The sequence below is a fragment of the Schistocerca cancellata genome, chromosome 7 (genome assembly GCF_023864275.1).
Source record: "Schistocerca cancellata isolate TAMUIC-IGC-003103 chromosome 7, iqSchCanc2.1, whole genome shotgun sequence".
NCBI classification, from domain to species: Eukaryota; Metazoa; Arthropoda; class Insecta; order Orthoptera; family Acrididae; genus Schistocerca; species Schistocerca cancellata.
In genome coordinates, this window is record NC_064632.1 from 534,637,055 (window position 1) to 534,661,363 (window position 24,309).

Here is a 24,309-nt window from a genome sequence, read left to right on the forward strand (position 1 = left end):
GACATCACTTATCCTTATCATTGACCTAGACAGGGTCCTTACCTTATATTGTGCAACCCGAGTATCCTGAATTGAAAGTTACAGTTAGTACTAAATTATCTGCAGACCAATTTATGTTATAAAGACGTTCAAGGATAGGAGTGCAAATGTAAATGTTAGTAAAGAATATCAGTGTGATTAAATTGAAAGATAAATTTTGAATTGAGCTAGCAATGTTATTTAATTCATTTGAGACTGAAAGAATGTTAGGCTATTAATCCAGAAGCGTGACAAAAGAATAGTAATCCATAGGTTAATAATTTCGAGTGTTAATGTACCTTCATGACTTACTAGCTTCCGTATAACGACCATAACAGTTTCAGGGCCCCCCCATTCTCTTGCCTATTCTTGCACATTTTGAAGTGTACTGATCAGAATTGAACAGTAAAATTAATTTCTATATTAAACCTAAGTGTATTAGTGCTTTTTCCAATTTTAATAGTGACATTGTATGTGTGTTTTCAAAATTGCTGATTCTAGGGTAATCTATGCCCGATTTCAGTCTGATCAATATACAAAGTGCAGCTCGTAGTAATCATTGCGGTGTGGTGTTGTGTAATTTTAGCTCGTACAAATTATTACAAAAGAAGAAAACCTTAGTTCAGTAGATTCTTTCTGGTTCTAAATCTTGCCATAAAACGCAACATTACTACGTGTTATTATGCTTGTACATGCTACCACTTGTACAGGGAAAAACTCATTCAATGCCTAATTAGGCTGGCGACCGTATTATTAATCATTGGCAATATCTACTGTGTGTACTTCTTGTCCATGCGAACGCATGATTGTACTTTACATTTGCTTGACGCATCACTGTAGTTACTGACTGAATAAGTCCGAATTGCTTCCATTAGGTACACGCGGTCAACTTATGTACTAAATCCTTGTTTACAAGGTGAAGCCCGTGAACTTATTACAGTACAGGCTTTATTGAGCTAACGCACGTCCGACAGGGCGGTAGTGTTACAGATGGAGCATGGAAAATGCTAACAACGCAGATTGGGAAGACAATGTGGTTACAATTAATGTGAGAAGCATTTTATTTCATGTGTCTCTTAGAATTGTACGAAGACACACGAGACATAATCACTAATAAATATAGAGGATGCATATGTGAATGCAGAGACGAAAACTAGAAGACCATGATGTGGGGTCTAGAGGTGACAGTATTATCCAAGAGGAAAATATGTCATTGTACCACTTAATCCTAACATGGGAGAGGACAAAATATAAAATAAAAAAGAACACAAGATACGAAGTGACGCAACATAACAGTACTGTTATATCAAAAGCGCAGTGCTGCAACGTTTCCATGTGTTGTATCCTTCAGTAGACATAGATGACAACCTCGAAACAGTTTTTCAAATTGTTATTGTTGACGTTCTGCCAGAATCGGACAACACTTCTGCCAGCTAAGTATTCAAGGAAGTGTAATTACGAGGGATGGAATTTTAACAGTGATTTATTTACAGCTCGTACAATATAGATACGCGTTTCGAAGTCTTACTGACCGCCATTGTCGTCACCAGCATTGTGTATAACCCGTTGTCAGCTATGTTGATGTCGCGGGATACTCTAAGCACTGCCAGTTGTGTTGAAACTTCGAGTGGCGTGGTCTATTGGCCGACGATTTAGTAGCAGTTCTGAAGCGAATGCCGTGAAGAGTGTCCTTCAGTTTAGAAATCGATTTGAACTCACGAGGGCTTAATTCCGGGGGCGTGCAGTAAAACTGTAAGAACTTGCACTCAACGTGCTCGAGCATTGTCCAGCAAAATGTTGGGCAGGTCCTGCACAAAGTGTCATCACTTCTGACTCTATGCTGTTAATTTTTGGAATATGGAATGATCCTTGGAAAGTCCAACAGCTCCCTATAAGCCTCCAGGAGAGATCCATCATATAGGTAGCCAAGTAAAACCCGACAACGATCATCGAATTATTTGTTTTGGAAATAAAAAGTGTCTTCTCTTGGTGACCTATATTTTAATTCTCGTAGACGCATTTAGCTCTTTTTACTTTACGGTGTCATCAGTAAAACTCTGATATTTGGACAGACCCCATTATGCTTGCTGCACACTATGACTACCTTAGCAATGTGGTTTTGCTCCGTCCATTATTAGCCCGAGCTGTGAAGAAGAATTGTGATGAAAAACGTGATTACCACACTTCCGCAGTACACACCGTAAATGAATACTATGATCAAACAGGCACCAGGGATATTTGGGAAACAACGTGGTGCATTATATCAGTATGTATTTCGAATGCTTTCTATGGAATTCTGCTCCGATTTCTGCTAAAAGCAGTAAGGAAGTTAGGTACCTGCAACAAATACTCACCACTTGTGAGAGTCATCTTTGGAAGTCAAAAAAACACGATCAGCGGATAACTAACTGGGGCATACCATATAAAGTGGACATGCCCTCGGTGGTGCCCATTGTCGGCGGCCCAACTCGCAACTGCGGTCGGACCTCTGGTAACGAAAGTTAAAAGTTCATTCCCAGACCTTACCTTATTACGAAAGAAAATCGTATTTACAGTGTTTGCAGATGATTTGAGGAAATGCGTGTCGACACAAGACCACACACAGCACTCACAACATTAACTGAACACGTACTATCCAACAATAGCAGCCATAATAAATAGTAACAAATCCAAGATAATGATCTTGTTGAACAAATTTAGGACCAGAATTCTTCTACATTATAAGCCCAAGTCCCGAGGTGATCCAGGAAGACAAACTAGTGAAAGACTTCATTTTATCGGAAGTGTATTAAATAGGGTCCATTTTGCTGCTGCCAACGCTTATAGCCAGACGTCTACTGTATTTCGTAGGCCGTGGAAATATTTTCAAGGTAAAATACAGCAGAATAACATTACTCTTTAAAGAGGGTGGGATCGAATTGATAGATACTGAATCAAATTGCAAATGACTGCTGGTACTGTAAGTGAGCTGCATCTGTTTTGGCACCACTGTGGAGCGCTTTGCATTGGTTCTATGATTGCGCTTTCTTTGTAAGAGACTCAGTGGCTGGTTGGATTCGTTGTTGGGAGTTAATTGCCAGTAGTGTTATGCAGTTGGCAGTTAGTCGACAGCAGTCATGGAAGTACTGTTGGGCAGTTGGAGGTGAACAGCCGGCAGTAATGGGTGTTAGATGTGAGAAGTTAGCATTGATGAGTCAGTATTATTCATGAATATATACCTTTGTTCTAGATGTCAGTTACGATTTATATTCATGTCTCAACTGGATGTCTCAATATTAACGTAAAAAAATACATTATTTGGTTTGCAAGAAAATCTTTCCTTTGCTAACCACATGCCTGTTAGTAGTTAGTTGCTTTAGTAGCTAGATTCTTTTATTTAGCTGGCAGTATTGACACCCACGGTATTGGAGTAGTTCGCGTAAGGAATATTTTTGTGAGGTAAGTGCTTAATGAAATGTATAGGTTACTATTAGGATTTTTTTTTAGTCAGGGCCATTCTTTTGAATTAATTATTTCAAGTCCAGTTATTTTTTTACGAGCAGTCAGATTGCGTAGCGCTAAGATATTGTGGGTCTCAGTCCTTCAGCAATTTAAGTACAGCCACACTCATTTAAATAAAGAGGTTTCAGTACTCATTGTCGTTAAAAGATCAAAATTCAGCCTTACCAACCTGGTAAGTATACTTGTAAAAGCAAATCACCAAGAAGTTAATAAGCACAGGTCAGTATGGGAAAATACACTGTGCAATTGAATTAAAGGATCAGTTTTTCGAAATTCCATACTTAACACACATTACGACACAGAAATTTGAAATGTGGCTCAAAGTGCCTACAGCCTTCTTCAATAAAGGTGCAAAACTGGCGCCCTGCGACGTCACCCTTGGCTCGATGACACTTCAAAACAGGCCGCAGCTCAGAAGGTCGTATGAGCTGTAAGATGGGTTAATGATGTCACATCCGCACCAAGTTTCACAACATTTCTGTCCGTTGCCACAGTGGACGTCTCACTCTTTCGTTTGACGCCATTGGGATAGAGGTCACAACCGCGACACCCATCACTGAAATCACGGAGTTTTCTTGTGGTTGGCCCAGGAACACATTTCAGACGCACCGCCGCTCAGAATTAAAACGAAGGCGGCAGGGGTTGCATAAAGCGCGTCGATGAAACCACCTTCCCTTGAGGCGATGACTCTCATCCATATCGCTGTGGATAATGACAGTTCTAAATGCAATGAGCGACGGGAGACGCTGACAATGCTGACAGCCCAGCAAGTTACTACCATTCTCTAAAGGTTATATGGCGTAGTATTCCCCTTGAACGTGGTTGCCCCACCGAATTTTTACTGTCGTTTGCAGATTGGAACCTACAGGGACAAAATTTGGTTTGAGGGTGGAGAGGGGTGTGGCGGAGACGCGATGTTGACATACGCGGGATTAAAATGACAAAGCCGCGCGGGATTAGCCAAGCGTTCTGGGGCGCTGCAGTCATGGACTGTGCGGCTGATCCCTTCGGAGGTTCGAGTCCTCCCTTGGGCATGGGTGTGTGTGTGTTTGTCCTTACGATAATTTAGGTTAAGTAGTGTGTAAGCTTAGGCACTGATGACGTTAGCAGTTAAGTCCCATAAGATATCACACACATTAAAAAAATGGCAATGGGCCCCACTAAGACACCTTGTTCGAAAAAACCCTCGACAGTTCCCACTCAGTTTTATTGAGAATTTTAAAAATGAGCCTTGTCACCTCTCTGATTCCAGCTGCATATATGTATCTGGAAACAACATACCATTTTGCAGACAGTTTGACGTATTGCGTTCTGAGAGGGTTACTCGGAAAGTATGGTCCGCTTGATCGTGCAGTGGAAACCACAACGAAAGTTTGCAGAAGCTTTGCATAGATGTGCCCAACGATCGCGTCACTTCGATCTTTTCAGTTCTCTGCGCACATTGTGCACCTAAAGATGCCCAAAAAACAGTGTCTTTCGCCATGTATGAGTGCCTGTGAGACGGTTCGCCTGATTTCATGCAGCCCACAAAGCGTTATTGTCATGCGTTTCCTTCTTTATGACATTTCGCTGCCGCACACTGCAGGGGCAATGAGGACGATCCTGCAGCAATTTTGGTAGGAAGTGTTTGATCACCCACCATACAGAGGGGACGTGGCTACCTCTGAGTTTTATATCTGCTCACAGAGCGACAAAATTTTGTCGTTAACAACAAGCCGCAGATCAGCGTAGAGGATTGGCAGGAAGCAATTTCAGCGGAATTCTGTGATGACGGTATTGTGGAAAACTGCTACAATGCTATGACAAATGTGTCAGTCGTAGCTGCCACTATGTAGAGCAGTTGCTGGAAAGTTTGTCCTACTGTTGCACTTAAAATATTTTTGATCTTCACTGTAGTTTCTATTTCACGACCGACCGAACCTTACTTTCCGAATAGCCCCTGTGTAATCTTCAATTAAAGATAGGAATTAATAATTTATCTCCATACAAATCTCCCACAGCTCCAACTGAAATCCCAGGAATCTTAAGAAAAATAATAAAATACTCACCAGTATATCTTTTAACTCCTGCGTTCCTCATTTGTCATATAAGATATTCATATATCTCTTCTCCTGTGACGTTAGCATTACAATATTTTAGTTGTGTCTTAAAAGTGCAGATGAGGTGTTCTGCATCATTGTTCGATTGAAGGTGGAACGGAAGTGCACGTATGTGGTGAATACCATGCTGTGCACAAAAAGCGTCTGAGAATAAAATTGTGACTGTTGTCACTGACCGAGGTGTGGGGCAGATTTTTGATTCAGATTACCTGAGTGAGAGGCCATGTTGAAGTGGAGGTTGGCAGCTCTGTGAAACGGGAGTAAGTGTCAATGACCAGCAATCAACAAGCACCCAAGAGGGAGTCTGTGAAGTCTACACGGACCCACTCACAAGGCTGATAGCCCAGACCATGGTGAACAGCTTTGCCGGGGTGCGGCCTGATACACTGCGCATTTAGATAAAGCAGTGATTAAATGTTCAAATTCATGATTAATTCAAAGCTTTAGACATGGCGTCTAGCAAACATCTTGGTGAATGAGAGGTCGCAATGAACCTTATGCAGAAGGTGAATAATGTCGTACCGAGAGAAACCCTAACGCTCTCTTGCAGAACAGCCTTTCACTGCGGACAACAAAAAATCTCCATCGACGGGCGCGTGTATGTGTCTGAACTGACAATAATTGTGGATGGAATTTGTGGCCCTTCTTCCGGAACATATTGCCGCAGTTTAATGGAGAACGGGGTCGACGGCGACGGCTTGGCAATGGAAGAACTGGTAATAGAGAATCTATACACAGAGCTCCAAGCTACCTCGTCGAGGTAAAAGCAGAGAACACCATCCTGATCGAACCCAGGGTCAGATCCCATCAGTAAAGGCGAAAGGGCGACTACGTTTGACTGATAAGCGACTTGCGGAAATGAATACCATAGTTACATCTACTAAGGAACAGGGCCCAACTCTGAAGTCTATGGCTTGTGTTATACGGGAAGTTTGCCACGAGGCTAAAGAGAGACATTTGCGGTTGTGATCAAACACCAAATGAGACTCAACAATATAGAGAAACATATAAGACTTCTAGATAGGATACATAATAACAAGCGCATCCTTCTCTATTTGAGAATAATTCTTCTGTCCATCATTAAGCGTCTTTGACACAAAGCAAAAGGGATGTTATGAATATTTTACTCAATTCCACTACAACACGAGCTCCACGTCATACTGCGACGGGTCAGTTGCAACCACAAATTTGAGGACCAGCTGATAGTAGTCAAGTAAGGGGCAGAACGGCGGACGTTATTAAAGGTCTGGAGTGCGTGGTCTCAGGCAGGAGTTCACTCAAACGCTGCACCTTTCTTAAGTGGTTGATATCAAGGAAATGAAACCAAAGCTACTTGCTGAAGGAACTTGAGGCAATTCGAGACTTTGCCTGAGAAATCCTGGAACCCTAACATTTTCGCGGGGCGAAAGGGCAGAAGCAGGCGGTGTGTGGCTGTCGGTTGGCTGAATCCCCCGACAGGAAATAAGATGTATAATGTATTCAACACAGGGTTGCAAGAAATATGACTTCTCCAAATTGCACTTTAGTCCTACGGCACATGATGTTTGAAACAAAAGACTATGTTCGTGAAGACAGTCTTCGCTGGTGTCACTGGTAACGACACTCTCGTCGAGGTGATTGATATAACAGTGAATTCGTTGGGTAAGTTTGAAACGTCCCCTTAGAACTATTATACATGACTGTGCTTAAACTGACACACAATATTTTTAGCGCAACGCAATCTGACTTTCAGTAATCCATACAAAGAATGGCCCTGACTAACATTAACCTATACCTTTCACAAATCACTTACCTCTCTCCTCACATCCACCACTGCTGGCGGCTCACCTCCAACTGCGCAACGCTACGCGCTGCTCACATCCATCTGCCCAACACTACAATGACAGACAACAATGCAAACTAGCCACAGAGTACACACAGCACAGCCAGTGATTTTTCATACAGAGCGCAACGTGGCGTTACCAATAAGAAAACCTAAACAGCCTACTTACAAGTTGCTCCAAATAGCGCTGAAAATGGCCGGCGTGCTTACAACGCCAGAGACACTTCAGTCTTAAATGTAGAGGCCTTACAGGATATTCATAACAAGAAGCAGACGTAATTTGTCATCAAGTTGTAGCTGTTAATGTACTTCCAAGGAATCAATTTTTGAAAAATGCTGTGCATGCACAGCTTCTTCACAGGTTAGTCCTGGCGTAGACGGGGGTATGTATCGACCGCTTACTTTGAATTAACTGGCAACTCAGAGTCATCACCACATACACGGATTATGGCCGTCGGCGTCTTGATAATGACTAATGTTGTAGCCCAGGGACTGGATCAAATAGATTCCATGACGCCTAAAGTGGTCACTCTGTCTAATTCTTCGTTCATTTGTGCGCGAAGTAATCCAATCCTGGCACGGAAAAAACTGTCACGCCGTCGATTTTTATGGCATACGCACTACGAAATTAGCAGCCTTCTTGAGTCCCAGGAGAAAAGGGCACAATATTCCTGGTAAACATAATTCAGCCGTTGATAAGGCACAAAATCAGACACAAAATAAACGGAATCGGATATCGTAAATCGAAAAGCCCGGATACCGTCCAAAGCGAACAAATGTTCCGTAAGCGCTCTGTCCATTGCTAGGAATATCAATGGGCGCACCACAGCCTTGTACGTTGTTCCCGCGGTAAACTGGCCCAGGTTAGGAATCTGCTGTCTATTATAGCTAGGAAGCTCGCGCAAAGATGCTGACAGCGGAGGAGAACCAAGACGGACGTAAGTATTAGAATTTAACAGCGTGGCTGCTGAAGCCCTGTCCAGTTGGAAGCGTAAGTGGAACCCCGTTAATATGCTCATTGATGAACAGTGTGTTAGAAACAGTTGCATTTATTACACTGAAGAGCCAAAGAAACTGCTACACCTACCTAATATCGTACAGGGCCCCCGCGAGCACGTGTCTGAAGTAGTGTTGGGGGGAATTGACACCATGAATCCTGCAGGGCTGTCCATTAATTTGTAAGACTACGAGGGGGTGTTGATCTCTTCTGAACTGCTAGTTGCAAGGCATCCCGGATATGCTCAATAATTTTCATGTCTGTGGAGTGTGGTGGCCAGCGGAAGGTTTAAACACAGAAGAGTGCTCTTTGAGCCACTCCATAACAATTCTGGACCTGTGGGGTGGCTCATTGTCCTGGTGGGATTGCCCAAGTCCGTAGGAATGCACAATGGACATAAATGGATGCAGGTGATAAGACAGAATGCTTACGTACGTGACACCTGTCAAAGTCGTATCTAGACGTATCAGGGATCCCACATAACTCCAACTGCACTCGCCCCACAGCATTACAGAGTCTCCACCAGCCTCAAAAGTCCCCTGCTGACATGCAGGGTCCATGGATTCATGAGGTTATCTCCTTACCCGCACGTATCCATCTTCTCAATAGAATTTAAAACTGTGTTGTCGCACCGAGGCGAGGTGTAAAGAATTGTGTCCTGCTGTCACGCTACAGTCTGGAACCGCGCGATCGCTACGGTCGCAGGTTCGAATCCTGCCTCGGGCATGGATGTGTGTGATGTCCTTAGGTTAGTTAGGTTTAAATTGTTCTAAGTTTTAGGGAACTGATGACCTCAGATGTTAAGTCCCATAGTGCTCAGAGCCTGGTGCTGTCATCAGGAGTACACGAGTGGCCCTCGGCTTGGAAATCCCATATAAATGATATTTCGTTGAGTGGTTCGCACGCTGACACTTATTGGTGGCACAGTATTGAAATCTACAGTTCCTTGCGGAATGGATTCATTTCTGCATCGTTGAACGCTTGTCTTCAGTCGTCGTCGCTCCCGTTCTTGCGGTATCATTTCACGAAATGGTCATACCGGATATTGCCCAATTCATCGCTACCTCGTAGACACTATGTCCCATCGCTCGTGCGCCGACTATAACGCCACGCTCAGACACACTAACGTTTTGATAACATACCATAGCAGCAGTAACCGATCTAGCAACTGCGCCAGATGTTTCTTGTACCATAAAGGCATAGGCGACCACCGAGCTCTATTCTGCCTGTTAACATATCTCTGTATTTGAATACGCAGTAAACTGACATACGACTGCGAGAGCTTGTGTCGACCACATGCCACTCTATACCAGCATCCAGTGACGTCTATGGGCTTAGGATGACACGGCGACCTGGCGGTATTGTTGGAACTTCGTGGCGTGTTGGAGCAGAGTTTGGTTTTCTAGTTTTTGTCTTAATACGCAAGTCTATACAAGTATCTTTGGCGCTTCACTGTATCACAGGTATTAACCACTAATCTACATGTATAAAGTACATGTAGACTAGCAACTGCGGATGACGTCAGTTGCTTCATTTATTCACTCTGTGTGTGTGTGTTTGTAAATACCTCAGACTCGTAATCAACATACAGTTCATGCGTACATTAGTAATATCCATTAACATTATGATAAGAAAATCATGCTTCTCCATAAACATAGATTTCATTTAATTCTCTTAGAACAGCATATATAATCCAACACTGATTCTGAAGGTACTTTTCCTACTGTTAGTTGGTTAGTTGCAGAAATTTTTATACAGAACGTCGTTAAATGTTAACTCCAGAAGTGTAAGCAGACGATGTCTGGTTTACGAATTGGTTATATAATTACTCTGTAACACCTGTAACCACGTATACGACATTCCGTTAGATCAAAATACGGGTTCCGCGGAAATAAGTCGATTCATGATACATTTAATCGGGCATACGAGTTAGCGCACAATGTCAAACGCAAGTTTTCCATCGAGCTTCACCTAACAGAAAAGTATGGGGTATATTAGTACATATTTGCGATAATGTCTCATACGCTGATGGAATGTTGTCTATGGTGTGGGCCAAGTCCTGAAGAATTCTAGAAATCAAATATAAAGCCATTCGCACAGTCTTCGCAGGTGATGCCTGAGAAAGAAGGTAACTTGTGCTACCGACATGACAGTCCGCATGTTATCGGAAGTAAAATTACAGGGAGACCGGCTTATAAAACGGAACAATGCAAATATTCACAGAAAACCCATAACTAGATACCTACTGGTATAGACTGACGATGGACTACCGCTCAATCAACCTCTTAAAACAGGGGGTTGATAAAACAGCGTAACTTTTCCACTCTCTTTCATCAACACAGCCGCTAACAGAGTTTGTAACGGAACATATTAAAGGCTTTACTTTACCGAAGTATGCGATACCCTCCAAATTCAACCAGTTTAACGAGTATTTATGATTATAGAAAAGTTATTGTGTATGTTAACAATGATTGCATAACATGTCTGCATAAACAGTCAACCCATTAAATTATACTGAGTAACTGACCCACAGAAAAGTTTATATCACTTGATCACTGATACAGCAAATGTCATCATGTAAAAACACTAAGTTCATCTTAAATAATTAATATGAAGTACGAAAAATGGTGGCCAACTTAGGTATTTTGGATCTCCTTAAATAAAAATCACCCAGTGAAACCTATTTGTTCACTAGGAGCGTTTTCACTCAGTATTCACGTAAGCAATCCTATTTTAGACGAATACCAATGTAATTCTTAATAATTCATGTTATTTACTTATTTATGCAAATTAGAGAAGTCAATTGACAAACTTCTAAAAAACGGCCGTTTTGTAACAAAGAATTATTTTGTCAAGTCAACAGATCTGTTTGTCATTTTAATAACATGTTAAATTATGTCACTCGATGCAAATTAATAACTTTTCTGCAAAAAATAATGATAACAGATGTACATGTGACTAATAAACTCTATCTCTTTTTAGTAGTTCTTTGACACTGTTATAAATACAAGCAGCAAGAAGGGTCAGGGGGCAGTCAGATTGTCACTTAGGTAAAGTGTGTTTGTGTGTTATTGTTTGAGGTGGATAAACAATGCAAAGACCATTTAAAGGAAGTACTACTTTGTGTTGTGTCATGGTCTTTGGTGGACCGTGGAATTAAGATGGCCACCAGAGTAATAAATATTTGAAGTTTACATATTTGTTGGTTTCGCTCGTTCTTTATCATCAAAAGCACATAAAAAACACGGGACCTCATGTTTTTAACCCTAGACAACCAGATTTAGAGCCAGCATCAGCATCGAGAAACAGCAGCGATCCAGCAAGTAGCAGCGATTACCACACCACAATGCATTTTAATGGTGCCAACCTAACATCAAGTGCTAACAAGCTCCGTAAATGGGAGTGAAATAGTGCGATTATAGCAATCAGCAATATCTACGACTAGGCGACCATTACAAGTTCCAGTACATCCTACACTATGAGATCAAAAGTATTCGGCCACCTGGTTCCAAATGACATACAAGTTCGTGGCGCACTCAATCGTTAATGACGGTGTCAATCCGGTGTTGGCCCAACCTTAGCCTCGATGACAGCGCCCACTCTCGCAGGCATACGTTCAGTCAGGTGCGGGAAGGTTTCTTAGGGAATGACAGCCCATTCTTCACGGAGTGCTGCACTGAGGAGAGGTATCGATGTAGGTGTGTGATCACTGGCACGAAGTCGGCGTGCCAAAACATCCCAAAGGTGTATTGCGATCGGGTCTCCGTGCACGAAAGTCCATTACAGGTATGTTATCGCCATATGACCACTCCGCCACAGTCCGTGTATTATGTACAGGTGCTCGGTCGTGTTGAAAGATGCAGTCACCATCCTCGAATTGCTGTTCAACAGTAGGAAGCAAGAAGGTGCGTAAAACATCAATGTAGGCCTGTGCTGTGATAGTGACACGCAAAACAACAAGGGGTGCAAGCCCACTCCATGTTAAACACCACCGCACCATAACACCACCGCCTCCGAGTTTTACTGTTGGCACTACACACGCTTGCAGATGACGTTCACCGGACATTCGGCATACCCACTCATTGCCATTGGTTCACCACACTGTGTTCCGTGATTCGTTACACCACTGTGAAGTTGTCCAATGTTTACGCTCCTTACACCAAGCGAGGCGTCCTTTGGTATTTACCTGCGTGATGTGTGGCTTATGAGCAGCCGCTCGACCATGAAATCCAATTTTTCTGAACTCCCGCTTAACTGTCATAGTATTTGCAGTGAATCCTGATGCAGCTTGAAATTCGTATGCGATCGCCTGGTTAGATTTCTCGCTATTACACATTACCAAGTTCTTCAACTGTCGGCGGTCTCTGTCAGTCAACAAACGAGGTCAGCCTGTACAGTTTGGTGCAGAACGTATCCCTTCACGTTTCCACTGCAATATCACATCCGAAATAGTGGACCTAGGGTTATTCAGGAGTGTGGATATCACACGTACAGACGTATGATACAAGTAACACCCAATCACCTAAGCACGTTTGAAGGCCGTGAGCGACCAATTCTGCTCTCTCACGATATCTAATGACTACTGAAGTGGCTTATGTGGAGTACCTGGCAATAGGTGATAGCACAATGCACCAAATAAGAAAAACGTATGTTTTTGGGGTGTTAGTATAATTTTGATCATATAATGTGTGTTCGCAGCGTGCACATGGTCACTCTCTCATAACGAACGTACCTTGTTACGCGACGTCAATGAACTGTTCTTCTGGGACTGATAGGGGCTTTCAGCACAACGTCAGTGGAGGCACTATGCGTGATACTCGGAACATACCCGAGTGAGCTAACAATGTGTCAGCGAGCTTAGATATATTGCTTGAAGAGAGGAAAAGTAGACAGATAATTGAAAATACGGATCATGATTTAAGGGACTAGGGGCAACTGGAGCAGTGACAAGTGAATGCGTAGCAGCGGGATTGGGTAAGCATTGTTGACGGTTCTAGATTTTACTCTTTTTCCACAACGTCCGAGTAGAGCTGAAAATTCACCATTACGCCCCAGTCCAGGCATGGTGCATTCCTTTAGTAAGATATGGCCGGTACCGAATGGTCCTTCATGGAAGGCACACCTCGGTCAGCAAACAGAGTGCCCCTGTGGCTAACAATGAACTCCTAAACAGATCTTTCTACACTGCATGCTACATATGCGAACCCGAGGATAAATATGATTACGAATCCATAAGACACATATGGCAAGCCGTGAACCTAGCTACTGAAAGTACATCGCGAACACTGTATGCCGAATTTATAGAAACAAGGTCGTACAGACGAACCAGACCTGCAGATTACCCAGATAAGCCTGAACTATGTAAGTATCATATATCCTGCGCTTCTCCACATTTATTTCAGCATGTAAGGGGAGTATGTGACTAAGATAAACACAGGCACCAACGTGAAGGAATATCTGTCCCATATTTTAAACTTTTTTGCTTCTTTTTTGCTTCTCATGTTATAAAGATGGGTCACAGATGTTCATCAGGATTCTTGAAAATAATTGATCAGTTGTTTGCTTTCATGTGTAGTGACGAGTTGCAGATTTCATTTCACGCACAGTATTTGCACTACTGATCTAGCAGTCCTCTTCAGTTGGTACAGATTGTGCTGTTATTTGTACTCCCTGGCCGGATCTCGCAGTCAGGACACACTGACTGAGCGTCAGAAGTGTAACGCTCGCTGTCCAAATTACACCGCGAGGCCCTCAGCCGAACTCATACATTTTCACTGTCACCTACCCGCGGTGGAACATCAAACGCTTACGTCTCGATGGTGATATGGCACAGCCAACCAGGAACAAATGTAAGTGGATATTAATAAATGATTATATTTCACGAACGATGTATGAAGGACACAGAACGTAGACAAGCCTCTTCGTGGCTTTGGGCGGGCTACGTCGAGGGGAGCCGGAAGCTACCACAACTTGCTGCTGCCCACGGTGACCAAGAGACATATAACATCTAGGTTGGGTATGTTACAACGAATCAGTTGTAATAAGAAAAGGACGAGCCATGTAACCGTAGGCAGCTGGTCACCCACCTGGCGTAACGGAAAGAAAAACGTTCAAATTACCAGCTATGCGAACTGGAAGAAGTACTGTTGTTTAACTAGCGGCCCCGCATGTGAAGGCGAGGGGAGGTAGAAAGAAATCGTATAATCTCTCGGGTGTTCTGATGAGCAACTTCTGTCTCAGTACAGAGTACTGAAATTATCTATTTGAGATCGTTGCTGTATGTGCGAAATAAAGTAATGTAGTGGGTGACAGAGGATAGAGTAGATGCACGCTATAAAGAAAGAGCTTGGCTTTTGCTTTTTCTTAAAGATATTACTAATAGGAAATATTACTTAAATAGCAATCCAGGTACAAATTTCCTAGCAACGCATGAAAAGTCAAAATTGTCTTCACCACGGAAAGACTGTAATTTCCTTGTAATAGAATGTCAGCGCAGAGCTATGATGGCAGAGAAAATGATGTGGACTTCCCATTTTTTACCACAACACTTACGCATTCTTAAAGTGATAAGCAATACAATTATGTAAGAATGTGGATGCAGTAGTCCATTCCGGTAGTCTCTTGATTCTCAGCACAAATATCTACAATGATCTTAGAGATGACAATTAAACGCATGGTGATTGCGTTCATGTTAAGATAAGGTACCTAGCTACATTTATAGGTTTTCAGGAGTGGTTTCCTAAAAGCTTAAATAAATCATCAGTTCCAGTTCCCCTTGTTTTGCATACCTGAATACTGTGATGCGATCAACTTCCATTATTTCTCTGCTTGCTGATAGTTGCATCTTCACTCTCTATGTTATTACCTATGCAGTTGTGTTATTTAATGTATTTTCGGAATTAAAATTCCGTTTGTTAAACGTGTAGAAGTTATTACGCACTCAGACCGAGAGCTGTAACTCAATATTTTTTCGACTCGAACGCTCTTTATTTATTACGCGAATCAATATAGAAATTTGGCATGAAATTTAACTTCCACTTCGAAGCTAAACGTGTGCATTGGTGACTACTATTGAGTTGCTGTTTCATGTACTTGCAGCAAGGGTTCTGCTTCGAGAACCTAACACGTACGTTCGCTCATCCATTACCCAACAAGTGCTTAATCGAGATAGAGATAACAGGCAACAAACAGTGTACTGCATTCTCTGTTTCAGCCGGCACAATTCATTTACGACGATACAACGTGGTTGTCTCCAAGTATGCGATAGTGCATCATCTATAACTAAAGCGATCCTACGATTTGTCTCATCATTTGTAGACTTCTTGTCTGTGAGAGGGCCGCCCTGTACGCATCCCCAAGGTACAGAGCACGTCATCAGAGTGTTTAGTATAGTTCTCCAATTTTCCTTTCTTGTTGTAAATGTAATCCGTAGCAGTTCAGTCTGTGTAACAGACAGGAGTTAACTGTTCGTCATTCCGTATGTTGTTATTTGCGACGATATTTGAATTTCACGCAATACAGCATTCTTTTGTAAACAATCCATTCTGATGGCAATAAACAAGGTGTTCAGATTTGCAAATTCGGTCTGTGCGTTGAATGGAAGATAACAATATCCTTTCACGTTTAGTGTTCAGTGACGAGGGTAAATTTCAGTTAACAAGAATAGCGACAGAACGTACGAATATGGCTACACAGCAACATAGACAAGCCTGACGGAGACACTTTAAAACTTCATATGTGCTGTGCCGATCTTCGATAACACGTTTACGGGCTGTTCTTTTTGCGTAGAAGACGATTACAGGAATTTTGGTACCTAAATGTCTTGTATCTGGCTTTATTGGTATTTCATTTTTGAACATGATGGAGTAACACCGAAGTGGTACCATCATGTAAATCGTGAGAGCATTTCTCAGTAGTGGGCTGCCTCAAAGACTCACCACCGTATGGGAGGACGGCCTTTCCATTGCATCACTAGGGTCAAAGACCATCTCATCTCACGGTATATGATCCTCCTATTTTCCCTTTTTATGCGTGTTATCTAGTGCTCTGAAGAAGCCAGTAAAGTACTCTCTGATACGAGAAGAGAAAATACAGAAAAAAGGGACAATATTATATTAACCTGCAATAAGATATTTATTTAACATTACATAACATTAACTCCAGCTAAATTTACTCGTTATTGTCTCCCCTGATGAAACGCTCATCGAAAGTGTGAGCCGTGTTTGTGTCTATGAATTTGTAAATGTGAACCAGTGGGTGGAAGTACCATTCACATCCAAAACTCGCGAAACTGCTGGCGCCAACATTGTGAAAGAGAAATTTTCTCCACTGAGTGTATCTAGTGTTCACAGAGTCACTTCCTATGTTATGTCTGGACATAAGCATTTGCACCGACATTCGATTTAATCTTAGTAAATATTACGCAACTCACATCCATAAATCAGTAGAGATAACCGATTTTGTTCTTTTCGCTTCCCGAACACACGGCGTCGATCACACTCGGATAAGAATTAAATCAGCTTTCGTACTTTAGTAACCACAGCGTCACAATAAGCTGGGCTCACAGGCAAACTGGCCGTAGGGTTCCCCTGTGACAACGTACGTCTGTAGTACCAAGTTGCCGACTTTTCGTATAACACTGTCTTTTTTGCAATTAGATACAAATACAGTATAAGACATCTAGACTGCTCCTCTGTCGTTGACTCCACCTATTAAAATCCTACTCCATAAAGGAATCTTTTAATATCATTAGGCAATACATTACTGCAAAAATTGACAAACATACACTCCTGGAAATTGAAATAAGAACACCGTGAATTCATTGTCCCAGGAAGGGGAAACTTTATTGACACGTTCCTGGGGTCAGATACATCACATGATCACACTGACAGAACCACAGGCACATAGACACAGGCAACAGAGCATGCACAATGTCGGCACTAGTACAGTGTATATCCACCTTTCGCAGCAATGCAGGCTGCTATTCCCCCATGGAGACGAACGTAGAGATGCTGGATGTAGTCCTGTGGAACCGCTTGCCATGCCATTTCCACCTGGCGCCTCAGTTGGACCAGCGTTCGTGCTGGACGTGCAGACCGCGTGAGACGACGCTTCATCCAGTCCCAAACATGCTCAATGGGGGACAGATCCGGAGATCTTGCTGGCCAGGGTAGTTGACTTACACCTTCTAGGGCTCGTTGGGTGGCACGGGATACATGCGTACGTGCATTGTCCTTTTGGAACAGCAAGTTCCCTTGCCGGTCTAGGAATGGTAGAACGATGTGTTCGATGACGGTTTGGATGTACCGTGCACTATTCAGTGTCCCCTCGACGATCACCAGTGGTGTACGGCCAGTGTAGGAGATCGCTCCCCACACCATGATGCCAGGTATTGGCCCTGTGTGCCTCGGTCGTATGCAGTTCTGATTGTGGCGCTTACCTGCACGGCGCCAAACACGCATACGACCATCATTGGCACCAAGGCAAAAGCGACTCTCATCGCTGAAGACGACGCGCCTCCATTCGTCCCTCCATTCACGCCTGTCGCGACACCACTGGAGGCGGGCTGCACGATGTTGGGGCGTGAGCGGAAGATGGCCTAACGGTGTGCGGGACCGTAGCCGAGCTTCATGGAGACGGTTGCGAATGGTCCTCGCCGATACCCCACGAGCAACAGTGTCCCTAATTTGCTGGGAAGTGGCGGTGCGGTCCCCTACGGCACTGCGTAAGATCCTACGGTCTTGGCGTGCATCCGTGCGTCGCTGCGGTCCGGTCCCAGGTCGACGGGCACGTGCACCTTCAGCCGACCACTGGCGACAATCAGATGTACTGTGGAGACCTCACGCCCCACGTGTTGAGCAATTCGGCGGTACGTCCACCCGGCCTCCCGCATGCCCACTATACGCCCTCGCTCAAAGTCCGTCAACTGCACATACGGTTCACGTCCACGCTGTCGCGGCATGCTACCAGTGTTAAAGACTGCGATGGAGCTCCGTATGCCGCGGCAAACTGGCTGACACTGACGGCGGCGGTGCACAAATGCTGCGCAGCTAGCGCCTTTCGACGGCCAACACCGCGGTTCCTGGTGTGTCCGCTGTGCCGTGCGTGTGATCATTGCTTGTACAGCCCTCTCGCAGTGTCCGGAGCAAGTATGGTTGGTCTGACACACCGGTGTCAATATGTTCTTTTTTCCATTTCCAGGAGTGTATTTTCAATGTCCAGTATGTGAAAGAATGAAACTTTTCACGCTCTATTCGCGAGTGGAACAAAGTTGGGGGAATCAGATAGTGGTACCGAAAGTACCCTCCGCCATACACCATTAGGTGGCTTGTAGAGTTTGATGTCGATGTAGAGGTATATTCGGAAATCGCTTTGGCTTATTTCGTACTTGTTGCAATAATTTTTGCCTTTAGATATTTCACTCCTTAATTTACACTTACGTTCAAGAGAGACACGATTATGAAATGCTGTAATATATGGACACTCAAATATTGTGCAGCAACAGTAAGACGCAGTCATTTAACAGCGCATGTATCGTCATCTGGGTTGCCTGTCAACAATGCAGTGTGGCTTGAAGCGATCTGTGCCGTTGCTCAGGAACATTGCGAGTTCGTATAGTTCTCGTGCGCTCTACTATTGTCTCGAGGTATCTGAAAAAACCGTAACTTAACAGTCAACTCAAAGAAGAAGGTTGTGAAAGCTTCGTATTACCATCTGAGAAGAAGCCTAAACGTCCATTTTTCAGCCGGACACCAGTTCTTCGGAACAGGTATGTAGTAAGTGGTACTTTCTGTCCTCGTCTGCCGGTAGTCAGACATCAATTTCGCAAACACAGGAAGGAACTACGTTAAGAAGTCCAAAAGTACACATAAAGCTGTTATAACCGCCCAGGAAATACACTCCTGGAAATGGAAAAAAGAACACATTGACACCGGTGTGTCAGACTTACCATACTTGCTCCGGACACTGCGAGAGGGCTGTACAAGCAATGATCACACGCACGGCACAGCGGACACACCAGGAACCGCGGTGTTGGCCGTCGAATGGCGCTAGCTGCGCAGCATTTGTCCACCGCCGCCGTCAGTGTCAGCCAGTTTGCCGTGGCATACGGAGCTCCATCGCAGTCTTTAACACTGGTAGCATGCCGCGACAGCGTGGACGTGAACCGTATGTGCAGTTGACGGACTTTGAGCGAGGGCGTATAGTGGGCATGCGGGAGGCCGGGTGGACGTACCGCCGAATTGCTCAACACGTGGGGCGTGAGGTCTCCACAGTACATCGATGTTGTCGCCAATGGTCGGCGGAAGGTGCACGTGCCCGTCGACCTGGGACCGGACCGCAGCGACGCACGGATGCACGCCAAGACCGTAGGATCTTACGCAGTGCCGTAGGGGACCGCACCGCCACTTCCCAGCAAATTAGGGACACTGTTGCTCCTGGGGTATCGGCGAGGACCATTCGCAACCGTCTCCATGAAGCTCGGCTACGGTCCCGCACACCGTTAGGCCGTCTTCCGCTCACGCCCCAACATCGTGCAGCCCGCCTCCAGTGGTGTCGCGACAGGTGTGAATGGACGGACGAATGGAGACGTGTCGTCTTCAGGGATGAGAGTCGCTTCTGCCTTGGTGCCAATGATGGTCGTATGCGTGTTTGGCGCCGTGCAGGTGAGCGCCACAATCCGGACTGCATACGACCGGGGCACACAGGGCCAACACCCGGCATCATGGTGTGGGGAGCGATCTCCTACACTGGCCGTACACCACTGGTGATCGTCGAGGGGACACTGAATAGTGCACGGTACATCCAAACCATCATCGAACCCATCGTTCTACCATTCCTAGACCGGCAAGGGAACTTGCTGTTCCAAAAGGACAATGCACGTCCGCATGTATCCCGTGCCACCCAACGAGCCCTAGAAGGTGTAAGTCAACTACCCTGGCCAGCAAGATCTCCGGATCTGTCCCCCATTGAGCATGTTTGGGACTGGATGAAGCGTCGTCTCACGCGGTCTGCACGTCCAGCACGAACGCTGGTCCAACTGAGTCGCCAGGTGGAAATGGCATGGCAAGCCGTTCCACAGGACTACATCCAGCATCTCTACGTTCGTCTCCATGAGGGAATAGCAGCCTGCATTGCTGCGAAAGGTGGATATACACTGTACCAGTGCCGACATTGTGCATGCTCTGTTGCCTGTGTCTATGTGCCTGTGGTTCTGTCAGTGTGATCATGTGATGTATCTGACCCCAGGAATGTGTCGATAAAGTTTCCCCTTCCTGGGACAATGAATTCACGGTGTTCTTATTTCAATTTCCAGGAGTGTAGTACAAGAGACATACAATTATACAAGACATTAGTCTTTCAGACTAAACGATTGCTCATAGAGATTGGCCTAAGATAAACGTAGAACGTAGTTCGGGATCATTGTTTTCATAGCTGACTAGCGAAAGAACTTTTATTAATTTTGGAAAATTTTCTATTAAAGTATTCGATCATCTTGGATGTTCTCTCCCCAACCCAGTTTAGATGTTTCATTTATTAAATTATTGAGCAACTTTTTTCTGCGTATGAATGGTTAGTTTTAATATTTGTGTGTGCGTAATTCTTATCTTCCACGGCACTCCTGATTTCAAATGATCGTGCGATTCATATATGTTTTTGAGTCGGTTTTACCGGTAATATTCACAACAAACAGTCCACGGTAAATTAAGGTTTCCCTGACAAATACACGTTTGTCGTGTGCATCCATTTTTCAGATGTAATCCTAATAGAAATGCCGTTGCTGACTTTCTGTGACTCCTTCGGTATTTAGTCAGTTCCCTGTCAAGGTTCTCGCAGGCCAGATTATGTCAGACGTGTATGATTTTTAACATATTTAAGAGAACTTACCAATCTGATTTTCCTGGAGAATTAATCAAGCATTATCAAGCTATATCAAAATTCCATACATTTTTCCTGAACTGAAGCGTATCCACTAACTGTCTTTTCTTTCGATGCAAAGGTGCAGAATAAATAATTTCTAGGTGGTGGCTCGAGATACCTTCTTTCATAAAATCCCAGTTGAAGTTCACATAACACTGTTTCATGCTACGTAAGAGAATAATTATCCACTGACCCATCTAACTGTGTAATTGGACTGGTACATTACAACCGCGTTAAAATTTCGTTAATGTCTACTCCAAGAGTGATGCCCTGAAAGAGCACCGCATTCACACGCAATGTCGGACAATATTTAGTGTGTTTCATTCCTGCAGAAGATGTTTCGCCGGTTTCGCCGGTGGCTGCCGTGCTGTACCACTGGGGAGGGGAGAGAGGCAGACGACCCGCCGGAGGAGAAGACCGCCCCTGGCCTCCCACTGGACAGCATGGAGGTGAGGGGCGCCGTGGTGGCTGCCTTCTGAGAGGCATCGACGGAGCAGCCAACCTGATTTAAAAGCGCTATTTTCGTCTATCACTATTAGGTAGTTTGTGAAAGCTTGGCAATCTTTCTTAGCTAGTGGCTGAGATAAAATGTGGTGTTCTGAATTACTGCTTCCTTTAGAATACGTTCTGAGCGTTACCTGGTTTACTGTTATTTGTAAGAGTCAAGAAATGTCAATTTCTTCAGTTGCGGGATTCTCTGTTCTCATGTTAAGTGGTTAGTCCTTATACATCGATGGGAATCAAAAGTGGCCGGCCGTAGTGGCCAAGCGGTTAAAGGCGCTACAGTCTGGAACCGCGCTGCCGCTACGGTCACAGGTTCGATTCCTGCCTCGGGCATGGATGTGTGTGATGTCCTTAGGTTAGTTAGGTTTAAGTAGTTGTAAGTTCTAGGGGACTGATGACCTTAGAAGTTAAGTCCCATAGTGATCAGAGCCATTTGAACCAATCAAAAGTGGCACTCGCATAAGGTGTCAAACGTATTTGTATATTTATCAATCGAATAAGGAACCAAACACCAAGAGTAATAGTGGGAAATTATGAGGAAAACATAATTCTGGCTTGTTATATAGAGGCTGTATTCTAAATGGTTAACTTGTTTGGCTGTCGTGAGCCATGAATGGAGGTTAAATGACGGTGAAACCTGCAGTAGGCGATAAGACCTTCGATGTCCTCTCCTCATCACGATACATAACGGTCGGGATCATTTGCGGACTGTAGGGCAGGATTGGAAGCTACCTGTGGCAGATATGACGACAGAGCAGATTGCTGGTACAGGCACAAATGCCTAATCCGCGACATCCAGAAACTCTTCTGTATTGTATTCTTGAGGCGGCCCAACACCATATTAAATATTCGGCCACATTATTTTGGATCTTCATTATTAGTTTGTAGGACACAGACCACCATGAAACCCTGCGAGGTGGATATGCGCATCCTCGCGTCTCTTCTCGTAAGCGCAGAAGTGAGCTTACAGGCGTTGTCCATATCGAGCTATTGGGGGACTTCACAACGTCATGTTGTGAATGAGACTGTATCATTGTGTGGAACGTCAAGCAGTGATAGTCTTTTGCTAATGTTTAGATTACTATTCAGAATAACAAGCTCTTGAAGATCCAACCCTGACAAAGAAAATGCAAGAGAATAATTAATACACCAATACAATCTCACAGAATTTATAATGTCACTATATTGACAGATAAATAATTCTTACGTTCATTCGATTTAAATATGTACTGAATAGATGTACCAAAGATCTGGCAATTTTTAATGTTACTTTAATGATCCAAATTATTGTGAATAGATCTTCTCTCAACTTGTATCACATGGAACACATTTAGCAACATCTTAACATCATCCATTATATCTTTTTCCCACAGGAGCCAGCATTAGCAACAACAGCGGCGTCACCAGCCACGTCGCCCACTGCAACACTGCAGGAATCGCCAGCCACGTTGCCAGACACAGGAGGAGAGCCAGCAGAAGCCACAAGAGAAGAGGCGTCTCCACCTGCGTCACCATCCGCAGTACCAGTTGAACGACCAGCTGCACCACAAGTGGTTGCACCACCCGCGTCCCCAGCCACAGCAGGAGTGGCCAAGGAGGCAACAACACAACTGGAGTCTCCAGCCGTATTGCTATCCACAACACAACTTGAACCAGCAGCTGCTACATACATGGCATCTCCCGCCACGTCCCCATCTACAACACATGTCTCAGCGGGCATGACAGAAGTGACGTCGGCACCTACAATTGAAGTGGCGTTGCCACCCACAACGAGAGCAATTCTTCGAGCCTCATCGCCAGGCAAACCAGAAGTTACGTCACCAGCAGCCTATCTAACCGCAAAACGTGTAGCCTCATTACCTTTGGATCAGTTGGTGTCCAAAGCATCGCCGTCAGCCTCCACACAAATATCACCTGCCATCCCCATTGCCTGCTACAGCATGCATCCTATCACCAGTCCTGTTGCCAGATACAACACCCATCAAGGCACCAATCCTGTTGCCAGATACAGCACACGCTGTGTCACCAGTCCTGCTGCTGGATACAACACACATCCTGGTACCAGTCTTGCTGCCCGATTCAGCACACGCAGTTTCACCAGTCCTGCTGCCAGATTCAGCACACGCTGTGCCACCAGTCCTGCTGCCAGTTACAACATGATTCGCGTCACAAGATTCTGAATTTCAGTGAAATATATCATTTGTTCTTATTACACTTTTGATTAAATAAAAACGAAATTTTATGTGTTATATACCGTGTCTATTTCTAACTATGCTGATGTATGCGTGGAGAGACAAGACACTTACATGTGTGTGGATACATTTTAATGTAATCTGTAATACATAAGCTTATAGCCCCCTAGTATATCAAAATTCATCCCAAGTAATTTTCCATTTGCCAATTCTACTGCAGTGTTAGTTGATAAGAAAAGAAAACGTTGTTGTTTAGAA

General features: G+C 44.2%; 1 protein-coding gene across 1 annotated transcript; it reads left to right on the top strand.

The window, feature by feature from the left end:
- Window positions 1-22,760: 22,760 nt before the first annotated feature.
- On the top strand, window positions 22,761-24,039 carry LOC126092883 (mucin-1-like). Its single transcript, XM_049908612.1, has 2 exons — window positions 22,761-22,805; window positions 23,233-24,039. The coding sequence occupies exons 1-2, from the start codon at window positions 22,761-22,763 to the stop codon at window positions 24,037-24,039; spliced, it is 852 nt and encodes a 283-aa protein (XP_049764569.1).
- Window positions 24,040-24,309: the final 270 nt, after the last annotated feature.